Source organism: Acipenser ruthenus, chromosome 9, assembly GCF_902713425.1.
Source record: "Acipenser ruthenus chromosome 9, fAciRut3.2 maternal haplotype, whole genome shotgun sequence".
Lineage (NCBI taxonomy): Eukaryota > Metazoa > Chordata > Actinopteri > Acipenseriformes > Acipenseridae > Acipenser > Acipenser ruthenus.
Genome location: NC_081197.1, coordinates 32,392,955 through 32,412,257, shown reverse-complemented (window position 1 = coordinate 32,412,257; position 19,303 = coordinate 32,392,955). Strand labels below are relative to the sequence as shown.

The following is a 19,303-nucleotide window of genomic DNA, read 5'->3' as shown; positions in this document are numbered from 1 at the left end:
TTGCTGTTGCCCTTATCCCAGCACTTTTGTTTTCAATGTATTCCTGGTGTATTTGGTGGTTTATTTATTTACCCATCATAGAATAGGTAAATAAACTAGCAAATTGTACTTTATTTTATATATATATATATATATATATATATATATATATATATATATATATATATATATATATATATATATAATATATAAGCTTTCACTTGGGAATGTTCACAAGGGGAGATTTTATTCTGAATTTTGCAGTGTAGCAACGGGGAGCGTGGTCTGGATAAAACTGATCTTTAGAAGTTTATTTATTTTTTCTCCTGGGTGAATGTGGAGAAATATATTGCCTAGTTGACTTGACCCATGCGTGAAAAGAAAAAAAAAATACAATAAAGGCAGCAATATGTTTAAACATTATTCACAATAGTTTTCATACCAAGTTGCTACTGTAAGAAATATAGATATGTAATGTCTTCATAAATTAAGTTGACTGGTGCTGTATAGGATTCTAACCAGTTTGTTTCTCTTGCAGCATGTTTACGATCAGAAAAATATCAGACGCCGAGTCTACGATGCCTTAAATGTGCTTATGGCAATGAACATTATCTCTAAGGAGAAGAAGGAAATCAAATGGATAGGACTCCCTACCAACTCAGCTCAGGAATGTCAGAATTTAGAGGTATGAATAAAACAGACGATGTAGGTGACCAAACCTGACATTCAGATATTCAATGTAAGTACGTACATTTGCTGGCTATGTAGCGTTCTAGATAGTGGTGGTAACATTCTCACAAGAGTAGTTAGTTGGCTGTCATAAGGAAAGGTTTGTGCTGTTAGTAAAGGTTTCATTGTCTTTTAAGGTGGAGAGGCAAAGAAAACTTGAGAGAATAAAGCAAAAGCAATCCCAGCTACAGGAACTCATTCTACAGGTAAAAATCACAATCAACATGTTTCTTGTCTTGTACTAGGACTCTCTTGTAACAGCTGCATTGGTGTGTGTGTATAAGAACACGTAATCTAAGCACTAATCTGTTCAATTATTTGCATACTCAAGCACTGGTTGTTCCCTGGTTTGTACAAAGCACCCTTGATTTTCAACCCTATCTTCAAGTTTTTTTTCTTTTTGATCGGGTGTTTTTTTTTTTTTCCCCCCATTTAAAAAAAATAAATAAATAAATTCTACCTAGTTTGATATGCCCTATTAGAATGTGGCCTTAGCAAACTAGGAGTCTGAAGACAAACGGGCCACCTCTGTTCCTGCTGTCAAGCCAATCCTCTCTTTCGCCTGAACCTAAATAACGGGTGTTATGAAGCTAATGAAACCTGGAGACAAGTGCCTGGCCAGGGAAGTAGCCCCTGGATAAGTCTGGCATCTGACCAATCATGGTCACTGAAATGTGATGAGGCAAACTAGCCTCATGATATGCTTTTCCAACCTTCCCATTTATGTTATCCTCGTGGATAAAAACACCCCAACCTAAAACCACTGGCTGAAATTTGTAAACTTTTGCCTGGCAAAGTGCACTAAAACAGTAGTGGCTTTGCAATAATTTCCACCCTCCATGGCCATGAAAATGCACTTTTTTTCCAAGCTTTCAGATAGTCTTGTAGAAAATCCTTACTTGGTTTATTAAAAATAAAAATAATTTTTGAAGTAATCAAAATTAAGAAGCTTTACATTCATGATTGAAGAGATGAACATGCAGCTTGATGGATTGTTTACTGTGTTGTTGGCAGCTCTCGTAATGGGCACAGACCACTTGACAAGCACCCTGCCAACAGTTGCAGTCCATAACCCGTGGAGGTGAGCCTCTAATGAACTGGAGTGACACATTGCGTAATGTAAACACGACAGTGCGCATAAAGCTATAGACCTCATGTCATTTATTTCTGATGCTACAATTCAGCGGTTTCATGGGATTCCCTATTCACTTGCTTATTCCAGTATGGCCTGGGAGAGGTGGCATTATTGCAAGGTTGTTGCTTGCAAATGGTCTTTTGGACGGTGTGCCATACTCAAGTGGAATCAGGGGCGGACAAATCGGTAGTCCGGGTGCCCGGGACTACCAAAAATTGGGTCCCGACTACCGAACTGTAATGTTCCAAAGCCCACGGGACTCGGCGGCGTCAAGATTTTTTTTTTTCTTTTTTTTCTTAAGCAGTTATTCTTTGGTTACTTTGTACAGACAGACTGATAAACCAGCTCAGTTTACTTACCGTTTAGTATACGCCTACTCAGTTGAAGCGGTAGCTATAGTAACCAATGAATCCAAGCGTGATTGGTTCATGCATTAAGATTCATGACATTACATTTTTTTAAATTGCGCATTAGTTGCTTGCAAGATCAGTGACGTGACAGATGAACCAATCAGAGCGGGGAATTTGCATTACTAGAATGGTGCCGATTTGCAAGTATACAGGAGACTACTATATTTTAACAGAGTTATGGCTGAGATAAAATATCCCCAGAACTGATGAAGTCTGGGAAAATAATGCAAATGAAATGATGTATATATATGTGTGTTTGTGTGTGTGTGTGTGTGTGTTATATATTTAAAAAAATTATAACATCAGTGTTACCGAGGTGCAGGGACACTGCAGCGCAAGCACAGTACAAAGTTAATAAAGGTGCATTATTTTATTTTATTTTATTTCCAACTGAACAATTAGCTAACACTTGCAGAGTTTAGTTACTGATAATGCATAGTGGATACTGTGAGTGTGAGTGCACAGGGTAAAGAGAAATGAATGAATCCTTTTTATATTTGTTTTATAGATATTTCTATGAATATTTAAAAATCTAAAAATAAATGGTACGAAATTGTTTAGCTAATGAAGACTGGTAAAAGGTGGGGCTAGGTTATATAAATGGCACAGGTAAGGAAAAAAAAAACAGTACTACAAGTACATAATTCCCGCAGTCCATTTAGGACCCAGAACATGATTTGTTTTAATTTGTTACGCAGTGAATATTTTAAAACTAATGATGAGCTATTGGTTGGATCAAAAACCCAGACTGTGAGTCCCCCCAGAAGTCTGTGAAAATAATGAAAATGATGCAGTCAAACAATTCCCTACATTTTATATAAGGAAACTATTATTAGTTTGTTATTGTTTGGTAGAAATATTAACAGAAACTAGGTTTTTGGCAAACTTTGGTAGTATCTGGTTATATATGGTACAAAAAAAAAAAAAAAGCCTTATTAGTGGCCCTCAGAAGTGATGTCGGATTTCTTTTCTGAACCTTACAAATGTATCTGTCTACATTTTTTGAATGGTGCGTAGCGTTAATGGAAATGTTTATCTACTGAAAAATATGGGCTACCAAAATTATGGTGAGCTACCATAGTTTACCTTTTGGTAGCCCATCGGTCTACCACACATAGTAATGAATTGTACACCCCTGGGAATACTATATTTCTGTCTTTTTTTTTTTTTTAAACCTTTTTTGTTTTCTTGCAGCAAATTGCCTTTAAAAATCTTGTTCAGAGAAACCGTCAACAAGAGCAGCAGACGAGTCGACCCCCGCCTTCCAACTCAGTGATCCACTTACCCTTTATAATAGTGAACACCAGCAAGAAGACGGTCATTGACTGCAGCATCTCAAACGACAAGTAGGTCCCGAACTCCATAGGCATTCTAGCTTTCAAGAGGGGGGCTGTCCATACGTACTGAAATGCACATCAGGACTGCTATTTAAGTCTACAAAAAGTCTGTGCTAACAGAAGTAAAATAGTATGCCAACTACCATAAAAAACAAGGAACACAAATCCTGCCTGCATTCAGGACTATTTTGCAAACTTTTGTGTGTGTGGGGCTTTCATAATGAATCTGCTTTCTCCTTCATCAGGTTTGAATATTTATTTAACTTTGATAACACTTTTGAAATTCACGACGACATCGAGGTGTTGAAGCGAATGGGAATGGCCTGCGGTTTGGAGTCCGGGAAGTGCTCACCGGAGGACCTGAAGATTGCAAGGAGCTTGATACCCAAGGCACTGGAACCATACCTTACAGGTCCGGTTTCTGAATACTTTGGGAATGGGAGGATATTAACATGTTGCGCTTTGATTTTAGTGGAGTGGTAACACTGTATAAAAATAGCTTTTAAAAAAAATATTAGCAACAATTTCTTTTTTCTGCATTTGTACCTAATGTATTGCAGTACTTGTTTTTTTGTAATGTGATCACTTTTATATATTTATTTACAACCCAGCATTATTTGTTAAATTGTTTACACCAACTGCTAAGTCACAATGGAGTCAGTTTATTACTCGCTTTGCTGCATTTAAAATGATCAGTTTCCTTCGCACTTTCCTTTACTCAAACTATTGTTTTAAAGAATTAAATTCTCTTTTATTAACTTGAAATTGCTTATAAAACAAAATCTTCACTGTCTAATGGTTATATCCTCCATGATTGTAAATAATGTTTAAAAATAAATGTGGTTATAGAAATAAAACAAAGCTACAATGTTAACAGGCCTGCAGTCAGTAGCTATCCACTTTGCAACAGCACTGGTTACAGTGTCGTATTTAGCTTGATTCATGGGTTTGCAGCGATCCTGAATTTTTAAAAGAGCATTCTGTCAACTGACGGGTTTCATTTGTTATATTGTCTGTAGTAGAACTACTAAAGTGTATTTTGAGCAGTGAAAGCATGTTTAGCATATAGGTTGTAGAGCAGACTAGATGGACTTCTGGGATACTGGAACTCACTTTGACAGTAGATACAAGTCGCTCTCTTTATATCCAATGAACTGTCAGTTTAAAAAAAAAAAAAAAAAAATTCCATTCACAAGTCCTTCAGTTTAAGTGCTTTGCTACATTAATGTGGTTCCATGACTAATTTTATATGCAAATGACTACACTCATTCAATCCTGGCATGCACTCGTGTATTAAAATGGTGCCACAGTAAATTAATTGCGGTATGCCAAGAGGGATAAGACAAAGAACTGCGATTTTAATGTGCGTTAAAATGAACCTCCCAAAAAAATGAACAGCCCCGTGTTTGTTTATATATATATATATATATATATATATATATATATATATATATATATATATATATATATATATATATATATATATATATATATATATATATATATATATATATAATATAAAAAAATAAATAAAACAAAATTATATATATATATTTTTTTTTTACAGAAATGGCTCACGGATCAATCAACAATGTTTATGTCCCAGGAGAGACTTCGAATGGGGGTCGTTGTCATACTGGGAGGTGGGTCATGGTGGAAGTTTTAAGTGGTTTCAATGTATTTTCTAGAAGCAACAATAATTGTTTAAAGTTTGATTGCAGTTACTGTACTGACTTCTTAAAAGGCCTTGCAGTTTTTGATTAAGTTACCTGGTAATGTCCTCTTTTTAAAATGATATTTCAAACGGTGAAAAACTATTCTGAATTATTTCCCTCATCCATGCCGTAGATTAATGTGCAAGTAGTGAATGAACTGTGAATAATCATGTAAATTGGCCAATACTGTAGCCAGATTTGACGACCTGGATATCCCAAGGTTTAGCCAAGCCGTTTTTGATAATAAGAATGCAGATTCAGGGAGGCATCGTGAGGAATCCATATTGCAGTTGACAGTTAAAGTGGATAAGTGCTTGACCTTCAGGCTAGAGAATTCGTTAACAATGAGACATTTGAAAGTGAATTCTAGTCCATAACCATTACGTCTCTTCGGGTTAATATGGAGATATAATTAAGGGTTTAATTATCCCAAATGGTGATGCATGTCTTTGGCAATGGGATATATTGCATGAGTTGCCTGTCAATATGTGCATGTGTCAGGCATGTATTTATAGAACAGCTTTTTCTAAGCCTGATGAAATGTGCCAACACATGTTTTAGCACAAGCTATTGAGAGTATCACAATCCGAGTGTAGAAGGAGTTCCCTCTGTTTTGCGTGAATGTGTACTTGTATCAGTTGCACATTTTTACGTTGGTTATGGCTATGATGAAGTAAAATAGGCCACAGTGCACACTTTTGACCAGTACTTTTCTTTGTGCTGGTTGAGCATGGCGTTTTTATAAATGTATGTCATCGCTGTACAAATAAAAAAATAAGTAAATAGTACCGATGTAAACTACTGTGCACCGAGAAAAGGGGAAGAAATAATGATGTACTTACTGGTGGGATACGGTGGGGGGTGGGGGAATATAAAAGTTTATATCACGACAGTGAAATTGTAATGTTTAATTTAAGTGAAGTATTCCGATATATTTATCTAGCGTTGATATAATAGTGTTAAAATATTGCTTACATTGTACCAGTACAGAGCACGGGAATTGCATGGTGTGTTGCTAGCCTGCGAGGTATGGGTGACGTCATCTTGGGGTAGCGTGTAGAACGCTGTTATTATGCATCGGGGTGCACACAAGTCTCTATGGGGGAAGTAAACTCCATAATAGTACAACCAGATGGTATGGATTTTAATATTGGTGTTATGGGTAATGGAATCTGAATGTTAATTGAATTAACTTGTGTTATAGTTCTAGTGACATTCAGTCCAAATAACCATGTCTGCAACAAGATTTATGTTTTTTTAGACTGGACTAGGGGGTGGGGCTTGCTAGGAAGCAGGTATATAAGCTCCCTGTGAATCGGTTTGTGGGATCTCTCCCCTGAGGTGCCTGTAAGAGTGCAGGTTATTAAGGGACTGCAGTGAAAAGGGGGCGGGGGGGGGGGGGGGGGGTACTAGCTTATGTATTCATGGAGAAGTTATTGCAAATGCCATTGCTCTTTTTATTGTTTTGTTAGTGTCAGTATCATAATTGTCCAGTTTTGTTCCTGCCAATCATTGGCTGCTCCTGTAAACCACCACTTTGGAAGTGGTGGTGATAAAGACTTTGTTTAATTTGCAACATCTTGTCTGTCTGTCTGTCTGCTCCCACATCAACTTCTGGCTACACTACCACATCCCTCTTACAATGGCATTGTTCACATATAAGGATGAACCTATTGTTCAGTGCCTGTATCGCCCATCTGTTTCCATGTTCGTACAGTTGATGTAGGGTATGGTGGTCTTTATTTCTGATGGTTCCAATTCTAATTGTGTTGGTTAATTCTGTCTCCTCCCCTCTGGTTTCAGTGACAATGGTGCAGAAGGAACAGTGGCCTCCAGTTCTAATGGCTCCCATTACAGTGGCTCCAGAGTGGAGACCCCTGTGTCCTACATGGAGGACGATGATGAAGACGAGGACGACTATGACGAGAATGATGACGAAGACTAACCCTCCCTGATCTTTTTGTAACTTCAGTTCAGCCAGCTTCAGGAGTAACCTTTTGATCTGAATCCTTTCTCTCTTTTTAGATTGTTTCCTGTTTGTTTGCAGGCTAGGCAAGTTTGGCCAAGAGTATGCTACTAATACAAAGGTAGAGAAGGACATTGTAATTAGGGTTTGTTGTATGTGTGTGTGTTTTTGGGGGGGGGGGGGTTATAAGCGTGTAATTGTAAAATCCTTGGCTTTCTCCTTTATTTTTTTCCTCCTCCCAGTGTAGACCTATAAAGGGATTCATTTAAAAAAAAAAAAATAATTCAAATTTATCAAGGAACATGTGTTGCAGTCTCGGTATAAAATAAAGGCGATCTTTTTGGAAGTGTGAAATGATTGCAGGTTAACAGCCTCTCTTGACTGACCTAGAACGGTAGTGTCTAAAGAATCTGAAAGGTGAAACCTTAACTTGAGTATATTCTTAAATGAAATAAAGGCGCTACATTATCGTTGATTTTGTTAGATTGAAGTTCGTAAAAGGTGGTGTCCCTCCTTTTTGTTTTATTGAAAAGGACAACTCCAATGATGTGTGTGGATTGATTTTTTTTTTTTTTTCCTATATGTTTTTGTACAATGCATCAAACTGCAGGGTTTTGTGTCGGTTTTGTTTACTGCCATTGTCTAGGCAGCTATATTTGAAAATTTGCTGAAAGTTTGGAATGACTATTAGATTTATAGAAGGTGCCTGATTTCTTACAGGCAGACATTGGAAACGTATTTTATTGTTGTGTTTACATGCCTACAAAGCTCCTTAAAACTCAAATGTACTGAAACATAAGTACCTTTTTCTGTAATCTAATATAAATTTGAAATTAAATAGTGTTAACAGTTTTGTAATTCAGATTTGTCAATCATTTTTAAATATTTTAAAATGAATTTTTATAACAGTTCCAGGACAGGTAGTTACCCTTTTTTATATATAAATAAAATAAATAGTAACAATGATATGCGCAAGTACTGTTGGCCACTACCTGTCTAAGACGCAAGTCTTTGTTTTTTATGAGAACACGGGAACATTTCTGTAATCCATTGGATAGAGACTTCATTGTCTGATCTGTTTTAACTTGGCACTGTTTCGTTTTTATTAATAAACAGCGCATGGACATTTAAAACAAGAAAAAAACTTTGTTGTTGTCTTAATAATATTTTAACTGATCTCTCATGTTTCAACATTAGTTGCCCTTGTAGATTAACCCATTTTTGCTTTGCATATAGTAGTCCCCACTTGGACAAGGAAGCAGACAGATTGGACATCTTATGCCTGGAGGAAAGTGATGTGGTCAGAGTTTGAGATTCACCCCCCCCCCCCCCCTTTTTTTTTTTTTTGCTCTAATGGGAGAGCTCATAAAATGTAAGAAGACTGCACAAATCACTTGACCCACTAGTTCCAGGGAAGGCTGAACAAATGCCATAGTTCAATTAAGCATTGTTGTGGATCATGTCTGTCCAGAAATTTACCCTGACAGCGCTCACTGCTTTCAGTGCAATAATTTACCCATCTACAGTGCCAGAATTGTGCATGAATGGTTAGAGGGGGCATGAGTGAGACATCAGGCATCTTTTCATGGCCCCCACAATCCCCGGATCTTAATCTAATTGAGCATGTAGGGATGAACATGAAAGACAAATTAGTCCTCTCTGTCTGCACCTGCAGTGAATATTAACTACTAAAAAGATTAATATACATCTAGACACAGTACAAAACCACTGTACAATTGAGCCTCAACTAGGGTTAAATTACAGGGTGTGTTCAGATTAAGCATTTAGGGTAAAGAGCTGTTCGGGAGATGTTCATGGCACCATGTGAAATAATAAATCCGACACTTAACTGCAACAGGGAGGCAGGCGAGACCCATGTAATTTCTTACTGTTTTTTCTTTTTTGTGCACTTTCCCTTTTAACAAAACACCAACACTGTTCTCCATTTGGCCTAAATTTGTAGGACTAAATGTAAATTAAATAGTTGATGGAACTTAAGATAAAAAAATTGGAAAAGATTGCTGCATTTGTGTGTAGGTCAGGGATGTATTTCAATCAATGTCCTGTTTGTGTGTTTTTTGTCTCTAGGGCTGCTTTTGAGTGCACATTTTTTAAGTGCCTGGAATACTGAAACAAATCCCTTGCCACCATTATACATGTTTGCAGCAGGTGTCAGAGACTTTGCTACTTAAGTGCTGTAACTTTTAATTAATGTTGACCTGATGAATCAAAACACATTGAGCGACTGATTAGGCAAAGGAACCAATTCCTAGAGCAAGCATGTTGGATGTCAATCGTATGTTGAGACCCATGTCATTGGCACAATGATTTGGTTACCTCTAATCGGGGAAAACCCATATCTCGTAACTGGACTGAAATAATGCCTACATTGTTTTGACATGCAAACGACTTGCTGCAAAGGCACAATGGTGATTGTCAAAACGTAGTCCATGAATTCATGATTTCAACAGCGTAAGCATTGTAGTACAATTGTTACTTTTATTGCAACCGTCAACCTATTGAAAATCTTCAACCCTATGGCTCAAGAAGTAATAGCCTTTTTATACCAAAATGTAGGCATAGGCAGAGATCATCCTCAATTCCCATGAAATGACCCCCATTTATATGATTTTTGAAGTTTGATGTGAACCCCATGTCATGGACAGGTTCAAGTATTTTACAGGAATACTATTTTCATTGTGAAAATCCAGTAAGTGGAATGTTTACTTTATTTAACTTATAGTCTGATTGTATATGCAAGTGAGGCTTTATCCTGACCGCTGTCCACTTCAAATATCACTGATGGAGCCTTTTTAAAAAATGGAAAACAGGAAAAATTGCAGCCCAACACAGAGCTGGGGGTTAGCAGCCGTTGACAGATTGCCTTGTGAGTTGTTTAAAATGTGTGCCAATATATTTCTGTTTCCAGAATGGAATTAGCCTTGTCCTTTTGCAGCTTCTGCCAGCACCCAATTTTGTCACTTTTTTAAAATTGAATTAAATTTCTCTTGCTCCAGAAATGCCTCTCTCCCTCACTACTCAAGCAACACACGACTGCTGCTTTTGATTTGCCAGTACCTCACTGTACATCATCCATTCATTTTCATTTTTGAAATCGCCATGCTTTGGTTTACTGCATAGTTGTGCAACTAGTTGCGAGGGCTTAAGCTTTTGGTTTTGCATACCGAGTATCCTAATTGTTGTAAATAAGTGGTAATGCAAGACGTACTATTCAAGAACATGGTGAGATGATTGTTGCATTTTTAAAATTACTATATGTAGATATTCTAATAGATTTTTACTTTCTCTGTTGCTTAGTCAAGCACATGCTCTCATCTCGCACACACCCCTACATGTTGCTCATGTACCTGTTGGAGCTAATCTATTCTAATGCATTTGTTATTTTAACATGGAACAATCAGGTATAAAGACACTTTTCATATTTATTTTAGAATACCCAAACAGTCTTTTATTAATGGGATAAAATGCCTGAAAGTCTACACTAACAAAGCTTGCTAAACACCTGCTTTCAACATATAAATACATATTGAGCTGCTTCAAACCTTGTAATTGCTCACCAAAAAAAAGAAATGTCATACTTAAAGAAAATCTTCCAAAACATGCAAGTCAGCTGCTTGAAGTTGCATTAAAAAATAACTGGGCTTTCAACCACACATCAGAATATGCAGGTAGACAAATAAACGGGATGCAACTACCACTGCTGCTTATGTCTGGTAAATAGGCAGTATCCTTAAACACAGAACACTTGGTTTGCATATCGTGGTGGTCAGTTATTTATATAAAACTGCTTATTCGTAATACTGTTAAAAAGCTGAAGTTTCCTTTTAATTTGGAAATAATAAAACTCAACCTCAAACAGTCTAAGAACTTGTGAAGGTGTGGTCTGTGCCAGTCTACCTTTTGGGGAAAGTTAACAGTCCATTTACAGGCTACCAGCATATTGCATTAATACAATAGAACCTCATTTTTAATAAAAAAAAAAAAAAACAGTTAGTACATACATAATGAGTGGGGGGTTGGTAAGACAGTACTGTAACAAGGAGCCATGCTTCTGATTTCAAGGGGTGTGTTCATTTGATTTGGTCAGTTTGCAGGTGTGAGGCATGTAACTTTGAGGTTCTACTGTACCATGTAAAGACCTGTGGCCTTTACAGGAACTATAGTACTATCTAGCTAACCATGCCATCATCTCTTGCAGAAGTTTCATGTAGTATATGTAGAAAAAGCATAGTAAATGTGCATGGTGAACATCTGCAAAGGCCCTATTTTAGGGCAGATTTCTCCTTAATGGTTAGAAGCTACTTGGAGGTGAAATGACTAAGCCTGGCTGTGCTTCTGCTACGATTCAATCTTGAGCTGGAACACAACCTTGCCTTCATAGGGGTCGTGGAAGTTGTCTGTACAGATATGGTCTGCCACCACCTTGCACTCAATCTTAATCTCTGTGTTCTTCTTGATGCTGTTGAACTTGACTGCCACCAGGGGGTTGGTGTAGTTGGGCTGTTGAGATGAAACACATGAGAATGCCGCTGGTATTACTTTGATTGCCTTCAGATTAATGCACTATACTGTATATAATGGTATTCAAGGGTTGTGACCTATCTCTCATTTAGTAATGTTCCCAGCTATACATGTATACACAAATAACAGCAAAGGTAATTACAAATAGTATAACATCATACTTAAAGTATCAATGCTGACCTTAATTTTTTTAGTAGATTTATGAACATGATCACTGCTTTATGCTGAGATTCTTTTGGTTATTCACATTTTAAATATAATTTATTAATTCAGGATATAGTGTAACTCGCATGGTATTACTCCATCTTTACCATTAAAATGAATTCAGAGAGCAGCATATGAAGTGATTAGGTCACATAACCCACAGAACAACTTTTCATACACCTGTTGTGTTGCAAATATTTGTGTATTTCATATTGAAGTGTAAAATACAAAGAAAAAAAAAGATTGTAAACAGAAAGGCCAGGTAACGTACCTACAGTATATGTTCTCTTCTGAGACCCCTATGTTAACATATGCCAATGGATTGGTGGGTATTGTTATCAATCCAGAACAAATGCAGCTAACACTATACAGTCATCGTGGTAGTGCTGTCTTCCCATTGATGTACAAGAACATAGTTAATATAGAGACTGTGGCTTAGCAGGGAACTGTGAGAACCCAAGATTATGTAATGGCGAATGCTCGGCGCAAACCCTCACACTGCCAGTGAGCATCTTAACCACTATGCAAAAGAGCCGGGCTCGTCTGCATTTGTGGTTTTAGAGTTTTTAACCTCGCCTCACCTCATCTCACCAACGGGGAACAGACTAAAGAGTAAGTAATGGGGTTCTGAAAAATATAGCATTATGCATCTCCATGTGTTGCTACAACAGTTTAAATAACATACCTGACATTTCTTTTCATTAACACCCTGATAACTTTTTACACTTGTATAACTTTACAATTTTTCAAAGCTCTTTTCCAAATGCACACTTCCCGACTTCCCAACCCTGCTACTTCACTAAACCCTTAATTGAACGAATACTTTTCTTAATTAGACCTTTTTACTTATTTTCAGCTCTTAAACAGTTGCGGATTCAAGTTAGCTATATAGAAGTAACTTACAATCTGCAACTTCTTAGGGAGCTGAAGACAATTAAAAAGGTCTAATTAAGCAACGTGTAACACTGTATTTTTCAGAACCCCTCTTCTTCCTCATTAATGGCAGTGCATCACACATCACTCTCCGTGACTCTTACCTGGGCCAAGCTGCCATAGTAAGGGAAGTAAGAAATGTCGAAGGTGCCATTCACTGGGTAATACTCCACATGGTCTAGATTTGAGGGACTGCCTTCCTGTTTTAAGATACAAGCTGAATGAGAGATCCGACAGGAGCTGTATTTTTTAACATTGGACTACGCTGTAAAAACAGGTTTGGAGTGATTTAGGTACTTCCTGTCTGCACACTCCTGTCCTGTAGTGGATATGCTGTATTAGGATTGCCAGATGTCCCTTTTAAGTTTGTCACGTTTGTGTCTTAATTAACGCAACCATTTTTAGAACTGATTATATGTATGTGTGTGTGTGTGTGTGTCATGTTTAAATGTTAATTGATCTTTTTTTTTTCTAATCTGGCTTTTTGTACATTTAACATGTTTTGTAGAGGACAATAGAAGGAAAACAATGAGTTATGATCTGCAATACACCCGATGCTTAATTTTAAAATGGATTGTTAATATATACTGTTATTTTAACAGCTTTAGAGCTGCTGTGCCGTCACAGAATTGAAAAGAAAAAAAACAACTGATTTTTATCATTTGAGAAATATTGGCAGGCTTCCACAAATGTCTACTGAAGTGGAGAGTCTCACTAAAACTTTGGCCATCCCACTAGCTTTCCCAATGCCATGAATAGCACGTCTTCTGAACATGCAGTGTCCTGGGTAACTATTGTTTGAATAAACTGTCTGTTAGTACCGTACTTACCAACATAGTACACTTGACATATGGTGGCGATCCAACCTTCCCAGGGAGAAAATTAATAATCTGTTGCAACAAAAAAGTGAAACCTTACATTTTAGTTTTTCTTCTACGTGGGAAAAGCAGAGGTGCTTTTGATTGTGGATAAAGCCTATAAAGATTATTGCTCTATATAATTAAACAGTGGGAAAGAGCCACAATTAATTATAATTCATTTTTAATTAACTTGAAATTTGTTCAATGCTCAGTACGTTCACAGCGCGTTAATGTTTCTCGTCTGAAAATAACACTTTTTTTTTTCTTTTTAGTACACTTAGGTAACAGCCTTACGTAACCACATTACAGCTTCAGCAAAACCTAACGTCCCATTTTAGAGCTAAACAGAAACCCCTTGAACTTACTCTGTTCATTTTGATTAAGAAACATGGCTTCCCCTCCGGGTATCCGTAAGTGGGGTCCTCCAGGCCAGAGCAGTTCCCCAGCATCTCTCGAGTGAAGATACAGGCATACTTAGTGTGGTTTGGACCCTTGAAATCTTTCTGAATGTAGTACGAGCCGCTGGGGCAATGCCGATTGCTTTCATTTTGATGAGTCTCATTGTAATCTGTAAATAAATGTAACAGGATTATAATGCAAAACCTTTTTGGCACAGTATAGCCACTGACACCTTATCAGTGAAGTAGAAAGGAATCGATTTTGAGATATACAGCAGGCAGCACTGGTCTTGTTCCCAAAATAAGAAACGAAAAAAACATAGTGGTCCGTATGGAGTATGGCAGACCAGGCAGTAACGCTATAGAAAATTACCACCTGCTTGTTTTTAGTTTTGTACAACAATGAAGCATAAAAAATGGATTCCCAAACAAATGTGACAATAATAATAATACAATATTAAATAAGAGTATTTCACAATAACATCTACAAGATGGTGTTTTCATTCAAAAGAATGCAGGAGGTACGTTGCCTTTTTGTAGTACATTGCCTAAGTAATGTCCTCGTTTGCTAAAGAAGATGTTTGCCCTAGGGGCAGCTTTTACATACGCAAAAGGTATTTGTCAAGAATGTTGGTCATTCTCATCCAGCTCTTCTTATCTGAGGCATTGTAAATGATCTCCAGTCCTTCCTCCCCCCATATATCTGGCCGTAATATTACTCCTGAAGAGAAAAAAAAGACGACAGAAACAATGTGGTTTGTGGTGTCATGTACCTAACATTTTTAAAGTGAGGCCCAGTCATGTGGTTTGATGATCAGTAGAGATACTGGGCTGTATTTTCAAAGCGTTTACTCCAGTCTTTAAAGAACTCATTGTAATGTTATAAAATGAGAAAGCGCTTAAGGGAACTTAAACTTAGTAGTTTGGTTCCAGTTTTGTAAAACAACAGCCATTTTACCGATTTCAAGAAATAGGAGTTAATTAAAGACTTGAGGAAAAGCTTTGAAAATATGGCCCACTATGGTATATTCAATTTGATCTAAATGGTGGTAGACTCTAAAGGCATACAGACACACTCTAGAGACCCACATGCTCTGTTCCGTGTTCGGTTTTCAAAACCTTTGCCTTATCTGAATGATCTATATACAGTTCTGGTACTTGGAGGCTCCATGGATGTGGTTAATTCGTTGGAGCCCATGCTTACGTTTTTTTTTTTTTTTAATTACCTCTCATTACTATTACATTTGAACAAAACATTTTGTGTATTCTGCATTTATGGCCAAATGTTTTGCATCACCTACAATTTTAGGATTGTCATAATTAAAAAATAAACTATGAACATAATTTACATATTTTATTTAACATTGTGTAATCAAAGAAAATGACATTGCAAGTGTCTACTGGAAGCCACTGTAGTACAGTATTTCATGTTAGATTTTGAAGGGTCACATTTTTCAATTGTCAGTTTTTCATTAAGTATATGAAAAACTACGAAAAGCGGTATGTTATTCAATATGTTAACATAACATTAGTCAGCAGGTTTCATTTGACTTTATGAAGCAAAATGAATTAATTCTATAGGATAATGCTAAACTTTTGGCCAAAGCTGTATAGCTAAGTACAAAACATGGCAGGTTGAACTGAATTAGCTCAGTAACACTTCCTATGGACACTTGAACCTGGTTTGGGCGTTCAGTGGTCTCCGTACCTGGTGATGTTAACCGGTCCTGGTATGTGGGAGTGTATGGATTTAGTGTTAACAGCATAACGTACAAGGCGAGGATGAACAGCCCCGACATCACGATGTAGAAGGAAACATAATACAGACTGATGTACACTGCAATGAAAGAGAAGCAGGCGTTGAGCACATACAAATAGAGACACGTTTAAAACAGTACACAGTCAGAGACGAACATTTGCATACACTGAAGCACTGCTTAACGTTAATTAGGAATTAATTGGGCCACACCTTGTCGATTTAAACACGTTTTGTGGTGTTCATTTAGAATCAGACCCTGATCTTGAGGATTCTGGATAATATAATGTAATTATGTACCACAAAACACTTCCACATTTTCACACACAATAACGTTTTGAAAAAATCTTTGACCTACAATAAACTTGTGGGTCGCACATTATATTAACCAGGCAAAAAATTGACAGAAGTTGTGGAATAATTTGTAAGATACCTGTAAGTTTCTGAGTAATAGCTGTTAATAATAATTTGAAACAACTTGAAATCTTAATTACTGTTGTAGCCCCAGTATACGTCAAGCATAACCAGCTTATGGTTAACAGATGGGCACATTAACATGAAAACAGTAAGAAAAAATATTCACACAAAGTTTCTGAAAGTATGAGCAAATTGTTAAAACCCACAGTAGTTTAAAAATAGTCAGACCTCTAGTAATAATCAGACTTCTAGTAATTCTAGTGTGGTGCACTTGAGCAGTAAAAAGAGACTAGTTTGTCATTCCCTGGATGAGAAGTACATTAAAAAATATCCCTATTAGACCTTCTACAAACAGCAACCTCCAGTCTTCAATGAACCCCTGCTGTTTTTTTTTTTTGTTTTTTTTTAAAGAGAAGAATAGTATAAATGTTAAACATTGAGAAACAACCCCTTTAGAGAGCTGCAGAGACCTTGGAATTGTATCTTTTTTTGTTTTGATTCTAGATTTGTAAATGAACAGGTCTTTTACCTCTTTCAAAAAATATTCATTAAAGACTGAAATAAATACTCTGAATATATGGCCCAAAGTTTTAAGATTCCTTACTTGCTGATTAGCGTACCTGAACAGAGAATAGCTGAAAACAAGGTTGCAAACATGTTCCTTATCTGTTCATAAGGTCATATAATTTATACTTCACTCAACCCGGGGGAGGAGTGGGGGGATTAGCAAGGACATTATGAGGTGAAGAAAAAGATATCCTTCTCTCAATAGTTGCCTTCAAGTGGTTCGTGGTCACACACTAACAGGCAATAGTTTGATTAAACCTGGTCACATTTACTGTTGAGTCTTATCTAGCCCGACACACACATTCAAAGTTAAATGACCTGTTTAAACTTTCTAAAGGATGTCAATTCTTTCCTCAAAGTTTCAGTTTATCACAATCGTGTACTAAGGATGAAAGATTCCTTGTTGTCTGTTTATTGCATTGTCAGGATCGTATTTACATCCTCGAGGTAGTTTTAGCTGCACAGTGTTTCTTGCAAGTCACTTTATCATGACAGCAGTGTGGAGTAGTGGTTAGGGCTCTGGACTCTTGACCGGAGGGTTGTGGGTTCAATCCCAGGTGGGGGACACTGCTGCTGTACCCTTGAGCAAGGTACTTTACCTAGATTGCTCCAGTAAAAACCCAATTGTATAAATGGGTAATTGTATGTAAAAACAATGTGATATCTTGTAACAATTGTAAGTCACCCTGGATAAGGGCGTCTGCTGAGAAAAAAAATAATAACCCTGCAAATATTACTGCGTCACAAGGCACTCTCGTCAGTCAGCTCTATACTAGCTCAGCAAATCAACAATAACTCTTTCTACCATATAATAAATACAATAAAAGGTTACTGGAAATACATACAGATCTCATATGTTCACCGTTAAAAAAAAAAAAAAGCCTGTTATATTAAATAATAATAATTGTATTGGGAACTACAGCTTTTTTTAATTGTATTGATAAAAGGAGCTTTGGTAACTATAATAAATAATCATCTGTTTTCTGATTAAATGCCATGGCGTTTCATGTCTTTTTAATATGAGAACCTCATAGAAAGTGTACCAGATGACACCCTATATATATTCATTTTATGAGGTTCTCTGAGGAATACAAACAAAACCATTCAATACAATTAATATGAAGCATAAATATACTGGGCATATCAGGCTAGAAAACGCAAATACATGTTGCAATGTTGTACTCATATTCCATGTGTATATTGAGTATGTTTATTAAGACAGCTAGGTAACAATTGCTTCTTCAGTTCTGGTATAATACTGAGATCATGTCACTTTTCTTATGGTTACTTTTTTTTCCATAGCTATTGACTGTTTATTAACATGTAACTAGTCTCTGTAAGTCGCCTTGGATAAAGGTGCCTGCTAAATAAACTAATAATAATAATATACTTGAACTTGAAAGCTAATTGCTTATCAATGTCATACTGCTCTCATTGAAATCCCTCACTTTACCCATGGGCAGTGGCAGTGTAACTGCCCTCCATCCAGTATGCACAATTTAAAGTACATTCAGTTTATGATGCTACAATTAACACTGATATTATTGTTAGTAGTTTACTTAAACCTGATCTTCTATTTAGTATCACAGTTTTAGTGCTAGCAGTACTGCCTGACACTTATTCATTGGTGCACCATTGACAGGAAAGACCAGCTGAAACTTACAGATTCCTTGGCAAACGGCACAACCTCTTACAGAAACTAACAACTATAAGAAATCAGTAAGCTGACTGTATAATAATGGTAATGCAAATGTCCTTCAAATAATTTATTTAGCCAACTCTCAAACCAGCTTAAAACCAGTGCTGTAAGGAAAACAGTTTCCAATTTGTATTGGGGTGACAACTATGTCTAATAATCAACAAATCCATCTTTATAAAGCGCACAAATTGACATACCCCATCTTTCTAAAGTTCTCCCCATGAACTGTTTGGTGTCTGAGTTCCACACGAAGTGCCCAAAGTCTTCACATCGTTGACCACAGGTACGTTTTTCTTTCAAAGTTGCCATTTTTACTGTTGGCAAAGGGTTTGCGCTCCCAGCAAAAGAAAGGCAACGCAAGAATAGGAGATTGTATACAGAAACAGGAGAGGTAACTGAGGGGATTGATTAAATTAGAAAACTGCACTTTTATAAGTAGAGCAAATGGCATGGGGCAAACAGATAAACATCAGCTGGCCAATCATATCCACGAAAACGAATTCCTTCACCTCAAAATAACCTTTTGCCATCAACACAGGCACAATACACATGAACCCAAACAAAAAATCGCTCCTTTTGAGGGGAGAGTCCTTTAGGTTTACTTCACTTGTCATTTAAACCCTTTAGAAGACCTTGGCGTGTTGAAACACTTAACT

The 19,303-nt window shown here is 36.8% G+C and overlaps 2 protein-coding genes across 7 annotated transcripts in view; one reads left to right on the top strand and one right to left on the bottom strand.

Moving 5' to 3' along the window:
• The window catches only part of LOC117405225 (transcription factor Dp-1-like), a 37,839-nt gene extending 29,716 nt beyond the window's left edge, over positions 1-8,123 (top strand). For all 6 annotated transcript variants that reach the window (XM_034008104.3, XM_034008103.3, XM_059030498.1 and 3 more), the window contains 6 exons: positions 518-664; positions 846-914; positions 3,448-3,599; positions 3,836-4,002; positions 5,158-5,233; positions 7,109-8,123. In XM_034008104.3, coding sequence (XP_033863995.1) covers positions 518-664; positions 846-914; positions 3,448-3,599; positions 3,836-4,002; positions 5,158-5,233; positions 7,109-7,250 — 753 coding nt within the window. In that variant the 3' untranslated portion in view covers positions 7,251-8,123. The remainder of the gene's footprint in view (positions 1-517; positions 665-845; positions 915-3,447; positions 3,600-3,835; positions 4,003-5,157; positions 5,234-7,108) is intronic.
• A 2,561-nt stretch (positions 8,124-10,684) lies between these two features.
• On the bottom strand, positions 10,685-19,037 carry LOC117406220 (potassium-transporting ATPase subunit beta-like). The gene is made up of 7 exons (XM_034010154.3): positions 18,845-19,037; positions 15,917-16,045; positions 14,816-14,929; positions 14,176-14,378; positions 13,781-13,840; positions 13,055-13,150; positions 10,685-11,792 (listed from the first exon to the last, which is right to left on the bottom strand). The coding sequence occupies exons 1-7, from the start codon at positions 18,954-18,956 to the stop codon at positions 11,631-11,633; spliced, it is 876 nt and encodes a 291-aa protein (XP_033866045.2). The 5' UTR covers positions 18,957-19,037; the 3' UTR covers positions 10,685-11,630.
• Between the last annotated feature and the right edge of the window lie 266 nt (positions 19,038-19,303).

Excerpts from the sequence above, each read along its gene's own strand:
- LOC117406220 (XM_034010154.3), bottom strand. The coding sequence starts at position 18,956 with ATGGCAACTTTGAAAGAAAAACGTACCTGTGGTCAACGATGTGAAGAC. Across the intron at positions 14,930-15,916 it reads GGACCGGTTAACATCACCAG|GAGTAATATTACGGCCAGAT; the intron begins GTACGGAGACCA and ends TTTTCTCTTCAG. Across the intron at positions 13,151-13,780 it reads ATGTCAAGTGTACTATGTTG|GAAGGCAGTCCCTCAAATCT; the intron begins GTAAGTACGGTA and ends ATCTTAAAACAG.